The sequence below is a fragment of the Malaya genurostris genome, chromosome 3 (genome assembly GCF_030247185.1).
Source record: "Malaya genurostris strain Urasoe2022 chromosome 3, Malgen_1.1, whole genome shotgun sequence".
In the NCBI taxonomy this organism is placed as follows: Eukaryota; Metazoa; Arthropoda; class Insecta; order Diptera; family Culicidae; genus Malaya; species Malaya genurostris.
Genome location: NC_080572.1, coordinates 16551432 through 16572852, shown reverse-complemented (window position 1 = coordinate 16572852; position 21421 = coordinate 16551432). Strand labels below are relative to the sequence as shown.

General features: G+C 37.1%; 1 protein-coding gene across 10 annotated transcripts in view; it reads right to left on the bottom strand.

The window, feature by feature from the left end:
- LOC131439352 (choline transporter-like 2) overlaps window positions 1-21421 on the bottom strand; it is a 45513-nt gene that overhangs the window by 13010 nt on the left and 11082 nt on the right. For 5 of the 10 annotated variants that reach the window (XM_058610265.1, XM_058610264.1, XM_058610266.1 and 2 more), the window contains one exon: window positions 7923-7981. In XM_058610265.1, coding sequence (XP_058466248.1) covers window positions 7923-7953 — 31 coding nt within the window. In that variant the 5' untranslated portion in view covers window positions 7954-7981. Of the gene's footprint in view, window positions 1-144; window positions 482-7922; window positions 7982-8251; window positions 8338-21421 lie in introns of those variants that run through there. The other 5 variants (XM_058610262.1, XM_058610260.1, XM_058610268.1 and 2 more) reach the window with 4 other exon arrangements.

The window sequence follows — 21421 nt, the reverse complement described above, 5'->3', positions numbered from 1 at the left end:
ACTAAGACGTCTCCAGGCTCGAACATACGACAACTGGTTTGCGTGAACGGCGCTTAGCACTCTGAACCTCATCAATTCTTCGATGAAACAAAATATAAAATAGCAAAATGAACCTCATCAACTCTTCGATGAAAGAAAATATACCTCCATCTAACCTTTTGCACTATTTTATATATTGAGGTAAGAGTGCAACTCCCAATTTCGACGTAGCGCAAACATATCGCTTAAATAACACTTTGTTCCACATTCTAACTTAACTAATGCCATTCATTCAATATAAACTCTATGTCTGATTATCACATAGTCAATTAAAACTCATTAAAATGAACGATTAAGACAAATTGCAAGTGAGCCTTCAAGTGCGGAAACAACAACACGCGTTCACGATTATGTTGCCTCCTCCTACGTTACACGAGATCGATACGAAAAATCCAAAGAATTCACATTGACTGACTGCCGCTGACCGCTAGCACTTAGCAGAGCATTAGCTGTACAGTGTCTTCAGTAATTTCGTTTGTTCTCATACGTCGAGGGGTTTACCGATAGTTACCTTTAAGGTATGAAAATTTTTTTGTATGCTCAAATCGTCTATAACAAAAGCCCCTCGTTAGGCACGTAGTGTTTATTTTTGTTCTATTTGGCTTTGCACCAAACAATGTGTAAATACGCGGAAAAGACAATCAGAAGTAGACGAACGGTTGAAAAAAGTAAAAATCCATCGCGTTGGAAGGAAGTCCAATCGACCAATCATTTTCACTGCTTTGAGTACATAACAAAATCGCATGTATCGATACGGGTGCTATTCGATGCGCAATTCTGCTAACAGTGACCTAGCTTTCATATGAAAGTACCGGAACTGATTGATTTTGGCAAGTAAGTTATGAAACAAATAACTGCACTGTAAAGGATGGTAACAATCACCATAAATAATAGTAGTACTCGATTTGCAGTGAATGCTTAGTACAGGTGTAACGTAATGTTTAACTAGCCGGTCATTCTGAACCGGTTTGAAATGGCTGTCACATGTATGCATTGCTAATATCATATTCTATTCTGTATCACTCAGTCGAACACAGTTGAAGTGAAACGGTAATATCACTCTACCGCAAGGCTACTGGTTATTCGATTTGTCACGATTCACTAGAGCTTTTGAGACAGAACCGAAACTCGATTTGTTCTCTCCCCAATTGCAATTTCTGGATATGATACGAGAATATTTTTCTGCTACCATCACTCGGTGTGTCCTATTCTAGACTGGCTGGAATTGGTATTATAAATAACTCATCTAGTGTTCATCAATCGTGATCTAAGTGACACAAGAGCAATGTGCGAGGCTGCCTTTGTCCATTCGATAATTGAACAACAACTCCGGTCTCGGTCTCTTTCCTCAGAACGAACGTGTTAAAGCATTCTTATATGGAAGCAGCCATCTCAAATGTGTAATATTTAATTAGACAGTAGAGCAAAATGAAGGAGAATCAACAACAGATGGGATAATATTTTTTGATGCGGGTAGATAGATTCAAATCAAAATTGATAAATTTTATTTTTTGAGTAGGTCTGTTATATGCATCTCACCTGGATTTTTAAATATTTTTTGTTTTGAATTAAAAATTAACTTATCATTGTTGGGCTTTATTGGCCTACCACGACATTTATAATTTATTTAATTTTTTATTGTTTCAATTATAGAGGGGGCGCCATTCGGGTCTTCGGGCCAGAAAAAAACTTTCTGACTCTATGTGCGGGGTTGGGTATCGAACCCAGGCGGGCTGCGTGAGAAGCATCGACTTATCCATCAGGCTATACCCGTCCCCTAACAGTTGTAATTGAATGATCGCACTCGAACAGCCATTGGATTTTTTCTGGCTATGAAGTTGCATCGATTTTTAAAGTCTTTCTCGAGACTACCTGAAACACAAACAGTCTTTCTAAAGACTATTAATTAATCAACATTTTTTAAACCGAGAAACCCATTCATTTCAGAAACGTATATTTTCTTCATGGGTCAGGGATGCAATCGATAGCGGCAAAATATGTTTATCCTTGTATATTATGCACATTCAAAGTTCTACAGTCTGCTATAACTGATTGATGGTACATTTACCGCAGAGAGAGTACCAGCGACGATCAGAACGGTACAGGTAAAAATAAATTTTGTTCTACTTCATTCTACTTTTTCTTGATGGTACTGCTGCATGAAACTCTCGTCGCATTCAAAAATGTACTGTATCTTCCTACCGGCCACTAATAATGTATTCTACTGCGGACGAAAATGTACTCTACTGCGAAAGAAAAAATGTATTCGACCGCTATACTTTAAGGTGTGAAGTGAAAGGTTAGTTAAATTGATGTTTCACATGCATAAGTATAATAATAATATTTTATTTTTTTAATTTTGTTGGAGTAAAATGTTAAAAAAATGAAAATTTGTCTACTATCTTGTGGTATTTGAGGACATCCCTATATATGACTGTAATTTATAGAAAATTTTTTTTTGTGTTTTTATCTTAGATCATCACGGATGATTTTATAGAAAATTAAGAGACATGCAGCTATCATCCAAATCTCCAATTTTCTCAACTGCGCCCGATCATTCATACATAAGGTTTGTCGTGGATTGAAAGCATCAGCTGGCGATGTAAAAACTGTTGCAAAACGCAAATACGACCTTACGTATTCCAGCAAGACTCTACTCCTCTACACCAAGCGACGACAAAAGATTGAATTGCCGTCAACTTTTATGACCACATCACCTCAAACTTATGACCACCTTACTCCCCGGATTATTAAGTATTAGCCGCAGACCAACGAACAGTATGGGATGAGACTAATAAACATCCCCATAACACTCTTTCATTGTAGAAAGATCCTATAACAACCACAACGATAAACAAAGAGCGTTTGATTCGGAAATACAGTCGTTTTTAAGTCTGTTATTGGCGCTAATGGGCAACAATTTAATAGAATGAACTTTTTACCAAATATATGATTATAAAAATGTTAATATCAATCACTCGAATATTTTTTTTTGAAGTTGATATTTACTTAGTTTCACATTTATAACATAAGTTTATTCGATCTTATGTGAAAATGTTTAACATCAAATACAAATTTTTACATTAAACCTCACAAACTCGTGCTGCATTTACGAACTATAATTTGACATTATGATTTTATAATTAATGTTTATGAAAGTGTTCGAAATTTCTGTGAATTTTGAGCCAGATAATGAAAGTGTCATCTGAAAATGTATTATTTGAATTTTTTATGTACTTTTCACTTACACTTATACTATATATTACATGCACCGCACCTAGTTTCAACTGTTTAAACCAAGGAATGAAATGCAGATTCAATTATGATCGGAAAAAGGCACTTGATAATGTTAATTGAGCAATCACGTTCATATTGATGAGCGTCGCAGTGTCATCTGTTGTCAAAAGATAAACCACATAAATAAATAAACCACACAACCACATTAATTAGAGGGGTTAGATAAGTGAATATATTGACGGAACTTGTTCGCGAAGATAAAGGAAACTTATTCATACAGAAGGTAATTCCCTCTTACTCATAGCTAGTATCAGTTTCCAAGACCCACTTTATCTTTTTGTTTTGTTCACGTCCTTTTGAGTGCTTCTACACAGTAGGATTCGTAGCAGTGCCGGAAGACATAGGTACAAACAAGATTTTCTGTTGTAATGTTCAGTTTAATTTATGATTAACACACAAGTCCATGATTCCAGTAATATTTGTTATTTTGAGGGTTTTTTGCCTTTCTAATATAAAAAGGTTATGCAATCACTGTGAACACCGATTTTTGAACTCATGCCGAGTGTCATATATCATTCGGCTCAGTTCGTCGAATTGTCTGTTAGACCCGAATGGCGTAACGTTAAAAGGTTCAAAATAAACAAAAAAAAATTATGTATGTGTGTGTATGTATGTTTGTATGTATGTATGTATGTATGTATGTATGTATGTATGTATGTATGTATGTATGTATGTATGTATGTATGTATGTATGTATGTATGTATGTATGTATGTATGTATGTATGTATGTATGTATGTATGTATGTATGTATGTATGTATGTATGTATGTATGTATGTATGTATTACATTTTGCATTCAATTTTCTCGGAGATGCCTGAACCGATTTTCATGAACTAATATACGAATGAATGGTTTTGTAGTCCCATATAAAATTCCTGAAATTTATTCGAATCCAACTTCCGGTTCCGGAATTACAGTGTGATATGTGCAACAAAAAAAATAACTTTTCCCAGAGACGGCTGAACCGATTCTCACAAACTTAGATTCAAATGAAAGGTATAAATGTCTCATCCATACTTCTCATACTTCCTAGATTTTATTTCGATCCGTCTTCCGGTTCCGGCATTCTAATTACAAATTACTTCCTCACTTTTCTTAGATACCGATTTTAACAAACTTCAAATGAAAGATCTCGCGGCCCCATACAAAACTCCCAAATTTCATCCGGATCAGACGTCTGGTTTCGGAATTACAGGATGAAGAGTGATGAAAATTTCATACAGTTATACTGAGCGGTGATGCAAAACATGAAAATATTTTCCAAAACTGGGATCAAAACAATTCCAATTGATAGACCTTGTCAGTTGACGGCAAAGCGAATTGACCTCGATTCGTGCTGACTGAATTCAATTTAAAGTTACGTAAATAAAATTAAGTAAGTAAGTAAGACTTCGGCTATACCAGTCCCCGGCACCGGGAATATTGTTCACGAACTCTAAAATCGAACTTACTTTTCTGAGTTATGGCTTGCCCTATTAGTTTCAAATGAAAAGTCTTATAATTTTATACGGAATTTCTGAATTTCATCCCAATCCGACTTCTGGTTCCGAAATTACAGGGTTATGAGTGTCAAAAAAACCTTCATATAAAGCGTACATGCGCTGGTACGCAAGATGAAAACACCACACCGCCTCTACGAATGAAGCGCACCGCGTGTTTGATTTTGTACACGCGATAAAGAAAACGAACACTGACTCCGAAGCTCGGGATTGACAACACAAGCGAGTCCATCGGCACATCTGAGATCCAAACAAATCATAGCCACTTTATAGGAAATGCAGCTGATGCGCAGCAGATCAAAAGCATATTTTATGTTGCTGGTTCAAAAGTATTACCCTCTATAGTATGAATTTCATATACAAAAGTAACATGAGCTTTTCGCTCGTTTGATTCCGATTCCGTCTGACTAATGGGTCCAGCCAGACCTTTTTCGTTTTTCACCCTTAATTCTACACATTTATAATTTATCTATCGACTTGAGGTTACAGGTAGCTTCCTAAAATTTTATTGGCTATCGGTCTATCAATTTGCAATAGACAGTGGACGAAAATGACGGAAAACGGCTGGTTTGAAACATTACCCTCGGTCTGACTTATAGTATCTGGCTGGACGCCACACATTTTGTATGGAAAGACATATGCGAAGGCTCTGTTAGTTTTGGCTGCTAGATTCATCATATCTGCGTTTCAGTTTACGAATGAAAGTAGAACGCTTCCAAACCCTTGGTGGGACAAAGAGTGCTCAGATGTGAAACAAAATGCTTTCAAGACGTTTTTAAAACGAGGAGGAGGGACTCCTCCGAATTTTGAAAAATTGTTGACTTTAGAAACCAAGTACACGAGCATACTTCGGGCCAAGAAATGTAGCTAGTGGAGACATTTTGTCGAGGCTTATCAAGAGAAACCTAAATGAGCACTCTTTGGAACACGGCCAGACGCATAAAGAATCGTAACGTGAGAAATGAGAATGAGGAATACTCGAACCGATGGATCTTTGACTTTGCTGGGAAAGTTTGTCCAGATTCTGTTCCTACGCAGCGCATTATTTGGGAGTCTACATCAAATAACCCACTCTTGTCTTGTAACAATAACGCTCCTGGGTTTGACAGAATTAAATTCCACTTGGTGAAGAATCTGCTCGATCTCGCAAAAAGACGTTTGTTGGAATTGTTCAACAAGTTTCTAGAGCAAAATATTGTATTGACTGGAGGCAAGTGAAAGTTATCGCCATTCAAAGGCCGGGGAAACCAGCTTCCAATCACAACTCATATAGACCCATTGCGATGTTGTTGAGATGAACGGTTTGGCTTCCGAAGAAATAAAGGGACGAATGATGGCCTTGCATTACTTTCGTCTGACATCCTAATTGTCTTCGCCCAAAAACACAAATGGCATCTGTATGTTTAGACATTAAATGAGCATTCGACTCAGTTTCCATTGATGTTCTTTCAGACAAGTTCCACAAACATGGACTTCCAGTGGCCATAAATAATTATTTGCACAACCTTTTGTCAGAGAAATGCATGTATTTTTCACATGGCGATTTGGCAACATTCAGAACTAGCTACATGGGCCTCCCGCAATGCTCATGTCTCAGTCCGCAGCTCTATAATTTTTACGTGAATGACATTGACAGCTGTCTAGTAACCCCATGCACACTAAGACAATTTGCAGATGATGGCGTGGTTTCAGTTACTGGACCCAAAGCTGTTAACTTGCAAAAACCATTGCAAGATACTTTAGATAACTTGTCCGTTTTGGCTGTTCATCTGGGTCGTCTTTTCAAGAAAGTATGATCTCGCGCAGATTTGAGGTACTGAATCCCCTGGTTATTAATAACTTCGAAAGGTTAGTTGAGCTCAATTCTCAAACAAGTATATTTTAACCATATGTCATATAATATATGATATATTCCCATTTATTCGGGAAGCTACGGGTTAACTTAATTAACATATTTTAAGTAAAAAGAGCACACACTCGATAGTATTATGTCACAACATGTTTCGTAGAAAACATGTGTATCAGTAATCTCTGTTTGAAATTTGACCAAATTGTATTGAATTAATACACTAATTTCACAATATTGTGCAAGTGATTCCTAAAGTGGGCGAAAATACCTCTATTAGCCTATATGAAAACTAATGATACCACGTATGCAGGTTTATCTCTGAATTTACAGATTTCTGATCAACACTGAAGATATTTAAGGATTTTACTTATTATCAAATGTTAAATGGACATTTTTGAAATTTACATCTTTAGAGCATTTGACTGCGAAGGGGGCGCAATGTTTTTAGGGAGGCGGTAAACTAATCCTTGGGACCTTTTTTTTTTGCTCGCCAAAATCATCTTTCCGGAGATGGACTTTAGCTTTGTTTTTATTTTTGCTCACTGAACCAACGATGGGGGTGGCATCCTTATTTTACCTCGGGCGCCAAATTTCCTCGGTACGCCACTGGTACAATAAACATTTCTTATCATTTTGAAGTTAATGTCAAATGAATATGCACCGAATTCCATTCGAAATTAATATTTTGTATACTTCTTCAATAATCTAAATAGAATTCATACGAATGTTATGTCAGTCATAGTTTATGTGTTTTGCAGATAATGTCAACGTGTCAATTTTTCACAGATAGGTTTATAGATCTTTGATTTTTGCCATGAGCCATGAGTGAGCAAAATAAACCTATCAACTTAAATCGAAATCGAAAATGTATATTGTCTGTTCGTGGAAGTATTATTGTGTAGAGTCGATTGCTTATCACGCAGCCTTCTTTGACCCAGTATGCGGATTACTATTGAGTTAAAATATATAAAATCAACATAAGAATATCTCTATTATCAAACTTGACAAAGATTTCGACGTATAAAGAAACATTTAGTTATAAAAATTTATCAAAAACAATAATTTCGAATTTTCATTTCATATTTTTTGTACACTGGACCACGAATAAGATAATCCAAAATGAAACCCTGCAACAGCCCAGGTTTGCAATAAATCGTGCTGAACAGTGTAATATTTCTAACACTTGAATAACCAAAACAGATTTAAATATGCATGATTCAATCATTCATCACTCACCGTATCCATTCTCGCCGTCAAATTTGGCCATAGTCTGGTGGTCCAACGAAATTCAGTTCCTGTAAAAGTACAGAGCACAACAGAAACACATTTAGAATTTTAACTTATCAACTCTACCGCTTAGAGGCTAATTGACTACTACAGGTTGAAATGGCACTTAATTCACTTCGATTCCGACCTCTAACCGCCAAGTCACAAAACTCATGCCAATGCATTATCACAGGCCACCATCGATTACTAAAGACCGGTTATGAGGGCGAGTTAGAGGAAGAACAAACGATGTAAATGTAGAACTATTAGAGCAATTTAGTTAGGCAATCCAGACACACCGTTACTTTGACCTGGCTTTGTGTTACTTCGTTCGTGGCGAATGATAAGATGATACTGGTTGCCGAGAGAAGGAATTGCTTGTTCTGTTCAACTTTTCTGTTATCACAGTTCCACTTTGATGCCGCGCGGGTGAGGTGTGACAACAACCTTGACTCAGTAGCAAGTAGGTAAATGTAGGGAATTCTGTCGCACGTTTCAGCTTCAATAGGGGTTCAGATTCAATGATTTTCAGACTATTTTCTTGCTTAAGGAACTGAGAAAGTGATGCATTCAACAATAATAATATTTTGTTTGACTAGTTGTAAAACATCAGGGTAGACGCGAACAACATATAAAAACTAAAATCATAACAATCATTTCGTCATATCTTGGATTGATAATATGAAGTTTATTCGTAAACACTATCTTTGGTAGAAATGACTTTTTTAGTTTATTCGTTCCTTACGACGCAAAGTCACCATAAACTTACTAGGTATGGTAAAAAGTAACCACCTTAACCGCCAAGATGCATGGCGATGTATAAAACCTGTTTTAATTCTCCTAGCGGTTTAATGATGCCTTTCTCATATCTTTCATATTCCCACAAAGAAATGTGTCCTATTCTTCAAAATAATTTTCTTTGATTCTTGGAAAATAAAAAGCTTGTATAACCTACAGAGTGAAACAGTACTCAGGTCGGTTAGGCCATCTCTGCGGAAACGAAGTGAGTTCCACTATTGCAGGTACTTCCGCAACCGAAATCCGGGAGCCGGTATAATCGAAGTCGGTTCGAGAAAAGTCATTTTTGAGTCTATGGCTACACCTTTCATGAACCTAAGTTTGTTGAAATCGGTCTCGTTATCTCTGAGAAAAGCGAGGAAGTAATTTGAAATAAGAATATTTACACTAATTATCCTGTATTTCCAGATCCGGAAGTTGGATAAAAATAAAATTCAGGAACTTTATATGGGATGATTGTACCGAGGTACATTTGAACCTAAGTTTGTGAGAATCGGTTAAGCCGTCTCTAAGGAAAGTTAGTGCACTTATTTTCATTTTTTTGTACTTATCATTCTGTAATTCCGGAACCAGAAGTCGGATTCGAATAAAAATCAGAAACTTTGTATGGAGTTACAAGACCTTCCATTTAAATCTAAGATCATGAAAATCGGTTAAACCATCAAATTCCCACTTAATTGGAATGCAGTCTGATAACTTTTTACTCATTACTGGAAATGCACTCTAGACTTGTAAATAAATGCCCTTAGACTTGTAAATATTCAAGAATTCGAATTAAGCTTCAAACAACTGTTGACTAAATTCATTGTATAAATTTGATTGAAATTTGAATCAATTTTCATTTTTTAGTGACTAATTAACTATGAACTATAAGAAAAAATCTACGCACGTTATTTCATATGTGATAGTTTGTATTGAAGCATGTAGAATTTCAACTGTGCTGTGTTTAAGTGAAAACGGTGAAAACAACGATGATATCGGCGGTCAGAACGCATGACCAACAATCTTTGGTGAGCAGATTAGTCAATCGCGGTATAGCAAACTATACTCAACGGGAAACGTTTCATGCGTAAAATTTGGTCTGTCGGTAGATAATTTGAACATAAACTGGATAAAGGGCTGCAGACAAGATCTTGTGTTCAGTTTTTCGTTGTTCTGGTACCGAAACAGCACTGAATTCGTTTCCTCGCTAGATTTAGAGGAAGTTAAATAATGTTAACTCTGTGAATTTATTCTCGACCATGAATCATAAATTGGAAGCGAGACTCAAACTTGTTGTCTTCTGGTTCAGATCAAAACGTAGTTTTAATGTTATAGAACAGATTCTCATAATGTTTGTAAAGATCCTTTTATTTTGACTATTCATCAAAAGTTCAAAATCACTAGAAATCGATTTTCGTGCTAGTACTTTGTGTTAGCGGATAATTGGAGCTTGATATACAACAATATAGTCACCCTTGAAGCTTGTGCGTGTTCTTTCTGATACCGTTTCCTAACAGAAACCGGCCGTGACCTGCAGTATTACCATTCGAGTGCTTTCGAAGGTTTATTAGGTCATGGTCATTGTTTGCTACTTGACTGAAATGTAGGAGTTTTTGACTGAATGGCGCCAAGTCATCTAAACTCATTTTGAAGAAAAAAATTTGCTTACAGTAAATCGATTCCTAACATGTTCAACCATACCACATTTTTTCTTCTAGTTTGAAAATTGAGAGGTTTATTTTTTCATCTTGACAAACTGTGTTGCATAACACTGTGAGGAAAATGTAAATATAAAAATATCCTCAGTTGACTGACATGACTGAACAAACCGACAATAAGCAGCCGATTGTTGATTGCTCGAGTTTCTCACCCATGTGCGGTCATCTTACACGTAATCGCTTGTTCAATGACTTTTTTTTCTCATAGCGGAAAATTATCGGTTGTGGCATTTTAGAATGATTTGGAAACATATTACACTGGTACTGTTAGTGTTGTAAGCTTGTTGTAAGTTTGTTAGAGGAGGAGCTGATATGTACTCAGCTGGTCATCCTACTGTCGCTAACAATCCAAATGAGTGAATGAGAATTAATTAAAATGCTCGGTACTGAAATGTCTCATTTTGTTACCGCTAGACCACAACTTTCTCTCAAAATACTAACACGAAAGGAAAGTCCACGCGTTCATGTAGGAAAAAGTGAATCTGTAGCTGATCAACTATAGTGAACCTCATTTTCGTAATGCACTAAAAATATCATAGAACAGCGGAGACTTCCCAACTACTAACGAATTTTGACTTGCTTGCTTTGACTTATTTTTACACATGATCTAAAACAAATTATTCTGACGTCCGGTTATCGACCGCAGGCCATCTGCGTGTTTCACCCACTACCATTAAATCCGAACTCATAACCGTTCGTAATGTTTCTTTCGTACGTTGAATGTGCCCTCAAGTGGTTCCAACATCCGATGATCTAAGATTGGACTTAAAATTTCAGTGCTTATCAGCGAAATAAACAGACGCATCATTATGTGCTTGTGCTCCTAATGGCGTTGCTATTGTGAGAACGAACGTAAATATATCACTAACTGAATCATGTTGATCATGTTATGACTCATCGCATGGCGCCAAGCTAAGAGACAGTACACTTGACATGCGAGGCCAAGAAAATCGGGTGTCGTCTGAATCTCGTACTCGTCATATTATGGCTTAAACCTCGAACGCTGAATTGGCAATAATCATCAGCAAATTCTTCTGAAGAAAATTTATTTACGAAAAAAAGATATCAATCGCAAAACAACTGATTTATCAACTGGTCTTAGTTGATAGCCAACGAGAGAAAACATGAGTGGCCGACTATAAAAATTTGGCTGTTTTGTTATTCGGCAAGTTTATCATATGTCATTTACTTCAAATGCTAGAACACAATCGTTTTGTTCTTATTCTGGAATATAATAACTAAAATGATTGGTGGCGGAAAGATCACACTCCACGAACAGTAGTTTTGCCTATTATACTTACTGAAACACAGAAAGGATCGATTACAACTTTAACCGTTTTTAGATAAATTCCCTGAGTCAAGATTTCGAATTTCAAGAAGGGGTATAAAAATGGATCATTAGGACAGAAACATTATACTTACTGAAACACAGAAAGGATCGATTACAACTTTAACCGTTTTTAGATAAATTCCCTGAGTCAAGATTTCGAATTTCAAGAAGGGGTATAAAAATGGATCATTAGGACAGTCCTAATGATCCATTTTTATACCCCTTCTTGAAATTCGAAATCTTGACTCAGGGAATTTATCTAAAAACGGTTAAAGTTGTAATCGATCCTTTCTGTGTTTCAGTAAGTATAATAGGCAAAACTGTCCTATTATTGTATGGGCGATAACATTTTTCTAATTATGAATTGATTGTCACATTATCGCAAACTTAGATTCATATAAAAGGTTCCATAGTATAAACTTTTATCTAGATCCGACGTCCGGCCTGAAATCATGAAGTAAAACTTGTAAACTATATGAAACAAATTACTCCAGTTGTTATAATTCTGTTATTACCATCTGATCGGGAAAGTACACATGACTAAATTCAAATTTTACGTTTCGCCTTCAGACAAACTAACATTTACCTAAATTCTCTCTCGTTACCCAAAAATGGGGGTCATCTCTCGTTACCCAAAAATGAGGAGATGTACTTTAGTTGATTTTAGGTAGGTTTTGACCCAAAATTAGGTAGCGGCTAGTAAGACTGTATGTAGAGTGTATGAAACTCTTCTCTGCTTTCACAAGTGAATGCATATAAGTCTATAAGTCTTAATGGCCTTTGCATGTGAAGTTGACTGGTTGATACGAACATCACAGAAAAAAAATATGAATTTTACAAGTGACATAATTCCACAAACGATACAATTCATAACTATCTAATTTTTCAAATGACGCAATCAGTGTTGCATCCAGTATCCGTAAACAGATAATATTCACTGACGGACACAAGCGTTCCAACAGGCATCGTTTCTCTTGCAAGCTCTCTCACTAAGAAGCTGCATGTACTGTCATTACTAATGTATGAGTTTCACTGAGAGAGATATTCCGTCAGTTCAGTCTGATGCTCACTTGGAGACGAATCAACATGACTGAAATCTTAGAACGACGGTCAATTTTTGAAATTTCCGTCGTGATCATCAATTGCAAGGACAACGTTTTCTCGGTTTGACTTAGTTCTTAGAAGGAAAATAAAAGTGCATTCGCAATGATGTGATGTCAGAAAATGATAATGAAGATCAAAGTATTATCATTTTCAATTTACTATAAAACTATAAACAGACCGTTTTAAAAACAAACAGAGAATGACCGATCTGTTCTCTCATTCGAAATATTTTACTCTCTGCGTGTTGCCACTCTCGCGTCACTGTTGTTCGTGTTCGCCGTACGCTACCCATGGCATGAATTCGATCAACGTTTAATGACGATCATTTTGGTTCGTGACGGAACTACTTCGTATGATTTGACGTTTGGATGATGATCACGACTCAGTGCAACTCTGGACGCAATACTCCCATCGCATAGAATTGTACATGCTACGAGTGTAATTTGCACTCCGGTATCAAGGGCCGCTGTATAGATTTATATGTATCAATTATTCAACAAACAGATAAGTGCTTCTGTGGTTCAGTCGAGTAACCGGCGAGCTTATGATCAAATGTTTCTCTGTTCAAGTCGCGCTGCTATTATCGATCTTTTGTTATTTTCAAATCACACAATTTTACATTTCTTGAATATAAATTTGTGTGAAATACGACGCTCCATTTAGGTGCATCTTAAAAATGTAAAGTCACAAGATTTTTGCCTTTCTCTATAGAAAGGTATTATAATTGCTGGAAACCCGACTTTCGAACGGAGCCTCGGAGATCCATAGAGTTGTATACCATTCGACTCAGTTTGACAAGATCGGAAAATGTCTGTGTGTGAATGTGTGTGCACTATTCGAAGATATTTGAACGCGCTCAGTTTTCTCCGAAATGGCTGAACCTATTTTAACAAACTTGGGCTCGTTTGAAAGCTACTGTCGGGCCATTGATCAAGTTCAAAGATCAAATGGCTGTGACTTTTGGTTCCAGAGATATGATGGTATAAGTGACGTAACCGACAAAACACGTTGATTTTTACCGCTCTTATATATATAAGGGTGCCAATATTTTGAAATCACCTCTAATTTCGTAAAGCGCTTGTGCTCAAAAGTTAAATCACCACGAAAAATGTCCTCATGCAAAATTTGAGCTAAATCGGACATGCGTAAGGGGTGCTGCCCAGCGGTTAAGGTTTGAAAATTTTCGATCTTGAAAAAGCACGATAGGGGAGAGTACATGAAATTTCCAAAATCTAACTTTTTTTATGCCGAAACTCTTGAACTGCATGAAACGTCGAGATTTAACACATGGATTATTAAGTTCCGAGACTAACAATGGAAACAACATTTTTTTTGCAAATTTTTTTTTATTCATCAACATAATCACCTTTTAGGGTGATACAATGGTTCCAACGTGTTTCCAATTTTTTTTTCATCGACTCGTTGCTGTTTTTGTTCCATCGAAAGCAATCGCGGCACCCACTTGGAAAAAAACTTTTTCATGCTCAATTTTTCATGAAGGATAGTAAATACACTTCCATATGATATCTGCGTCATCTCAGCAATCTCACGGAGCTTCACTTTACGATCTTTCATTATAATTTTTGTCACTTCACTCACATTTTCCGGTGTAACGGCTTTCACAGGTCTACCCGAGCGTTCCGCGTCGTTTGTGTCGGTACGACAACATTTCAACTCGGCGAACCACCGACAAATCGTTGCTTTTGATGGACAAGTGTCCGGATAACATTTTTCATTCCAGGTAAGTACTCTAGAAAGACGTGGTTACTGGTTTACTACGAGCGCCATCTCTGCTTTAGTCTCGGGACTTATTGATCGATGTGTTAGTGTAACCTAAAAAAAAATTTTTTTTTTAAATCAACTTTCTGAGACTAAGGACTAAGGACTTTGTCTAAGTCCCAGAAAGTCGATTTTTTCAAAAAAAAATTTTTTTCTAGATGACACTAAATCTCGACGTTTCATGCAATTCTAAGCCTTTTGGCATCAACATTTTTTTTTCGATTTCGGAAATTTCATGTACCCTAGTCCAATAAGAGACTAAGAAGGGTTTTTTTTAGATTAGCATCACTCTTCTCATATAAATAGGCAACGTAAATGCCAAGTGCTTGATTGGAAAAACGATACCGAGTATGTGACATAAACACTGAAGCATGCTTTTGTGAACCACTCGAATCAATCTGAATTAATTGGTGTCAAAAATGATAAAAAATTCATGAGACTGCTTTGAAGAAAGAGAAAGGCATTATCACACCACTAGGTGGATTAAGAAGGGTTTTTCGAATTGTGTTCGACAAACATCTCTGAGGCATAGCATAGCGCACTACAGTTATGTGGGATGACAAGGTTTTTACACTACCTGGCATGGATCGTGTCACAAACCAAATTCCATTCGAGTAACGACATTTTAATTGAGGACAACCGTCTACTTAAGGAATAGGTTATTGCTTTGCTATGCATAATCACGTCATTAGCATTTCTTAACACTAAAATAAAGGTTCCCCAACGTTCCCACAGTCACATCGAAATTGGTGATCGGGTATCTGATGAAACGTGTAGATATAGTTGCATTTTTACCAATATTACGTTAATTTTAAGGAAATTTTTAATTTGTGATTTTTCAGAAGATATAGTATTGAGAATCATTCTTAAAAGATTCGAAACCTTTGAAAAACAAGAATAATTTCCGAAGCTCACCAACTATTGCCTTCGTTGTACAGTTTAATTCGTGTCGAAAGCTCAGTTTCTCATTTGAATACAAAGCATTACCCATGCATGTAATGATATTTAATTATGTTTTCGACACTCTAAAAACCGTAACGCTTTTGTTTATAAACAATAATAATTGTCACAATAGTAGTGGTACCCTGCTAAACGCGATAACAGCTTATTTAGCATTCCGACTTTGTACCTAACTGGCCTTCGTTGACAGACGCTCAGATTTGGTGAACCATGCTTGCTGTGTTCGCTCTGAGAAAAAGCAGGTTTTACCAACAACGTAGATCAGACAATGAAATGAGTCAATGCCGTTCATACACTTCAAGTGAAAATAACGGCAATAGATACAAGCAGAGCGAAATGATTTCTTAATCAATTTCACATGTTCATGTTTTTTTTTGCTTTTGTAGACATTGATTCACCATATAGAAAGGTTATGCATATAGAAAGGTTATGCAATCACTGTGAAAACCCACTTTTGAACCGAGACCCGGAGGGCCGAGTGCCATATATTCGAGTACGCAAAATGTCTGTGTGTATGTGCATTGATTCGACGTATTTGGACTAACTTTTCTGGTAGTCTGGTAGCTGAGTCGGATTTCACAAACTTAGATTCAAATGAAAGGTCTTGTGGCCCCACACAAAATTCTTGAATTTTGTTTGGTTAAAATCAGTTCAGCCATCTCCGAGAAACTTGCACGGTAAACAAATAACGCGTTTTGTTTTGTACGTCACTTATTCCATCATATCTCCGGAACCAAAAGTCACAGCCATTTGATATTCGAACTTGATCAATGGTCTAACAATAGCTTTCAAACGGGTCTAGAATTGTTAAAATCGGTTCAACCATTTCTGAAAAACACGCGCGTTAAAAAAACAATACGTTTTGTCGGTTACGTCACTCATACCATTATATCTCCGGAACCAGAAATCACAGCCATTTGATCTTCGAACATGATCAATGGCCCGACAGTAGCTTTCAAACGAGCTGGAGTTTGTTGAAATCGGTTCAGCCATCTCTGAGAAAATTGAACGGTAAAAATTTCTTTGACAAGTACACACACATACAGAGACATTTTCCGATATCGTCAAACTAAGTGGAATGGTATATAACACTATGGGTATTCTAATATTCCTTTTTGTATAGGTAGTGTATAATGTCATTGTTAATGTTATAGTCTAAAAAGTCCTGGCATTACATTCCTTTTGTGGAATTTGGCCTTTCTGTTTCAACAGACTTCGCAGCCGATTCTTAGTGTACAGAAACATTGCAGTACTACGATCCTATTGACACTAAGAATCCGTCCAGGACGGGACTCGAACATACGACAACTGGCTTGTAAGACCAGTGCCCCATGCATTGAACCGCCAACCCGGGAGAATAGTTGTTATAGTCTATTTAATAATTAATTGTAAATTTGTAAAAGTGCATCAACTATTTCTTATTTATTGAGTAAACTCTTTTCAATCTGAGAATGGCTATCCCCAATAAACAGTAGCTCCTTCCAAATTCAAAAACTTTCGAGAGACAGTCGCCAACAAGGCTCAACTTTGAATTTCGTTTTATATCGATTCTCATGAGGTATAGGGGGACATGCACAAGAAAGTCTTGCTTCCCAATGCAGACGGTTGTTTTAGTGTATCCTTACGTGTTTTGTTTCTCTGCACTCCCGTTGGAAGGAAGCGGTTCAATGAGAAAAGAAAAGTAAATGCTACGACTTCCAGAATTTGGATGCACTTTTTCGATCAAACAATTAAACCCCGTTTAGCATGAACCAGAATTTTAAAAGTAATAGAAGCGCAAAACTTATTGTCTCTGCTGTAAGATTTCTTGTCTTTGCGTCATACTAGAAAGGCAAAAGCTGCGCTCCTGATACTTCGTGTATAAAATTTATGTAAATAGTTGTAATAATTTTGAAACATTTTCATGAACAAGCTTTGTGATTGAATTTTTTCAAAACTAAAATTGAACCGGTAAAAAAAACACCGCCGTTTGCATTCAGTTTATCGCGACAGACCGGTCACAGTGGATATGACAGTCCCGTAATGAAAATGTCATGACATTTTGAGCTCGTGACATTCTCGAAACCCGTGATCGAAAATGAACAAAACAGCTACTTATCCAGTATGTATGTACACTACCACAAAGCGAACGCTGTGGCTTCGACTGCTGTGAGAGAGTGCGACAAAATTAACTGCTCTTAAAATTGCTGTCGTGTGTCGTGGCTCTCATGATTACGCCAACCTCTCGTGTTATTGCGTGTTGGTTAATGTTGAACGTAGCATCTGCGCGTATCGTTGGCAGTTACTGTCTTATGCTTGGCAACAGTATAAAAAATGTCAAATTTTCGCACCCTTGGACTGCGGCAGGGTTCGGTAGGGTGCGATGATGTCGTAGGTGCAACAAAAGCGAGCTGCGACAGACGAAAAATCGGTTAACTCGTGAAAAATGGGGCGGTCACTTCATGAATTTTTACTCTATTTTCATTTCGCCTTTCAAATTTTTTGTATTATTTATAGAAGACACGAGGGAATTGCAAAACGTATCTTTCTCTAACTCACTCTAAAAAACAAAATGTGAAGATGCTTCGAATACGTCTTGTTAGTAAAAGTTTGTGTTAGGGTAAAAAATAGCTCTTTGTTCATATTATTAGATTTTTATTTAGGACTGCGTTCAGAAGTTAAATTACGGTAAAGGCTCCCTATTTCATCTCATTTCTGGGAACGTTACCTTAAAAACCTGATTTAGCACCTAAAATCACTAAGCTTAAATTTAAAATTTTACTGTGCAGTTAATTTGGAAACTTAAAAAAACAAAAAAAAAAGAATTGTTACTATGTAACATTAGTCCTTCTAAAAACGAAATGCCAGAGATGCCATTTATCTGTATTGTATAGATATTTAGATTTTTGTGTTCGCATACTGATTTAAATCCGAGTACAGATTCTATACAGATATATATATATATATATATATATATAGAAAGGCTATGCAATCACTTGAAAAAACGACTAGTAAAAATTCGCCTCGAAGGCCAAGTGTCACATACCATTCAGTTCAGACTCAGTTCATCGAGCTGAGCAATGTGTGTGTGTCAAATAATCTCAATAAGTTTTCTCAGAGATGGCTGAGCCGATTTTGACAAACTTAGAATTCCGGATCCGACTTCCGGTTCCAGAGTCATAGGGTAAAGTGTGTTAAATAGTGTACCCTGTCACATAAATCGACGAAACAGAAACCTTACACAATTTTCTAAACTGGTCTTGGAACAAATTGATAGCCATTATTAGTAGCTAACTAAACAAACCGATTCCGGCTGTCTCTTAGTTCAATTCATTAAAAACAATGAGGCGTAGCCGCATTAGACCTTTAATAAATACAGTAAATTAGAACAATTTATATGTATTAACAACCATTATTCCAATCGGCCTTATGCCAAACGTGGTAGCCCCGTAACAATTTTATAAATCATATTCCTCTTATTCTTTAAATATCATATCATTTGAACCAAACGACTAACTGCTATAAATTAAAAAATAAGCTGAAATTCTTATACATTTTGTTGATAACAACGACATGATCAATATCGAGATAGCCTTCGCCACAAGCACAATGGTTAATCTCGGAAAGTCCCATTCGAAGGAGATGTGCATCTAACGTGTAGTGATTGAACATGAGTCTGGGCATCACACGAATGAAGTCCCTACTCACATCCAGCCCCCTGAACCATGCCTTTGTCGATATTTTAGGAATAATTGAGTACATCCACCGACCCAGATCAACTTTATCCCAAGAAGCTCGGCTAAAGTATCGGCTCTCTCATCGCCTGAAATGGAGCAATGAGCTGGGACCCATACTACAGTGATTTGATAACTATTATTCAATATGTCGTTCAGGTATTGTTTTACTTTGCTCAAGAAAAACGGTTCTTTTTTGCCAGCAGCGTTTGAACGAATGGCTTCAATTGCACTCAGGCCATCTATGAAGAGAAAATAATGATTTGGAGATAATGTGACGATTACACTCAAGCTATAACTCTGCTATATAAACAGATGCAGATTTTTGAAGCCTAAATGAAGCCGAAACATTATTGTTAAATATACCAAACCTAGCAGCTTTTTTAATTCGTGATCCGTCCATGTAAAACATGTTTGCCCGGGTTGGCGGATCAATGCATAAGGCGCTGATCTTACAACCCAGTTGTCGTATGTTCGAGCCCCGACCTGGAAGGATTCGTAGTACCAGTCATGCAATGGTTCTGTACACTCTGAATCGACTACGAAGTCTGTTGACACAGAAGGTGAAATTCCACTACAGGAATGTATTACCAAGGCTTTGCTTTGCCGTGTAAAACATTTTCTCAGAGTCAATATGCCTGAAATTACTTGAAAATATTTTCGGGAGTTCCATCGAGCGTAGGTGATCCGGGATTCCACGCCCATCGCGCTGCATGGATGTGTCGAAAAATAAAGTTGAGTCAGGGACATTTAGGAGGCTGACACGGATAGGAATATATCTTGAAGGGTTGAAAGACGTCCAGCTCTGTTTTCCCCACAGAGAAATCGATACCCAGGTGAACAGCCCAAACGGACAAGTTATCTTAGGTATCTTGCAAAGGTTTTTGCAGGTTAACAGCTTTGGTCCAGTAACTGAAACCACGCCACCATCTGCCAATTGTCTTAGTGTACATGGGGTTACTAGACAGCTGTAGCTTATTCTGAATGTTGCCAAACCTCCATGTGGAAAATGCATGCATTTCTCAGACAAAAGATTGTGCAAATAATTATTTATACCCGCTGGAAGTCCATGTAGATGGAGATTGTCTGAATAAACATCAATGGAAACTGAATCAAATGCTCCTTTAATGTCTAAAAATACAGATGCCATTTATTGTTTTTGAGCGAAGACAATTTGGATGTCAGACGAAAGCAATGCAAGGCAATCATTCGTCCCTTTATTTCTACGGAAACCAAGCTGTGTATCTGACAACAAGCCGTTCGTCCCAAGTGTCGAGACGTCGAAGAATATTTTCCTCGAACAATTTTCTGATGCAGGACAACATTGCGATGGGTCTGTATGAGTTGTGATTGAAAGCTGGTTTCCCCGACTTTTGAATGGCGATAACTATCACTTGCCTCCAGTCAGGTGGAACAATATTTTGCTCAAGAAACTCAGCCAAATCAAATATCCATCGGTTCGACTATTCCTCACTCTCATTTCTTACGTTACGATTCCTCATTCGTATGGCCGTGTTCCAAAGAGTGCTCATTGAGGTTTCTCTTGACAAGCCTTCGACAAAATGTCTCCCATAGCTACATTTCTTGGTCCGAAGTATGCTCTTGTACTTGGTTTCTAAAGTCAAGAATTTTTCAAAATTCTGAGGAATTCCTCCTCCTCGGTTTGAAAACGTCTTGTTTCGCGTGTTTAGCATCTGAGCATTCTTTGTCCCACCAAGGGTTTGGAGGCCATCTGTTAGTCGTCGGACCAAGAAATTGTTTGGTTTGGGCTTGTTCTGCGGCCTCCTGCTGAATTGAACAAACGAGGAAGTCATATTCTTCTAGTGGGGAGAGCTCTTCCATTGCATATAAAATACTAGAAATACTCCTTTGGTATTTAATCCAGTCAATATTTTTTATCAAATCATATGGAATAATAACTGGATTAGCAATGCATTCGTTACTGCTTTTTGATTGGTAAATGATTGCTACCTTGTAAATCAGGAAATGTTTTCCAGGTGCAGTCTAGTCGAATTGAAGTCGAGCAAAGAGATAAATCTAATGCACTTGGACGTGCAGGAGGTTTTGGGATCATTGTCATACTAC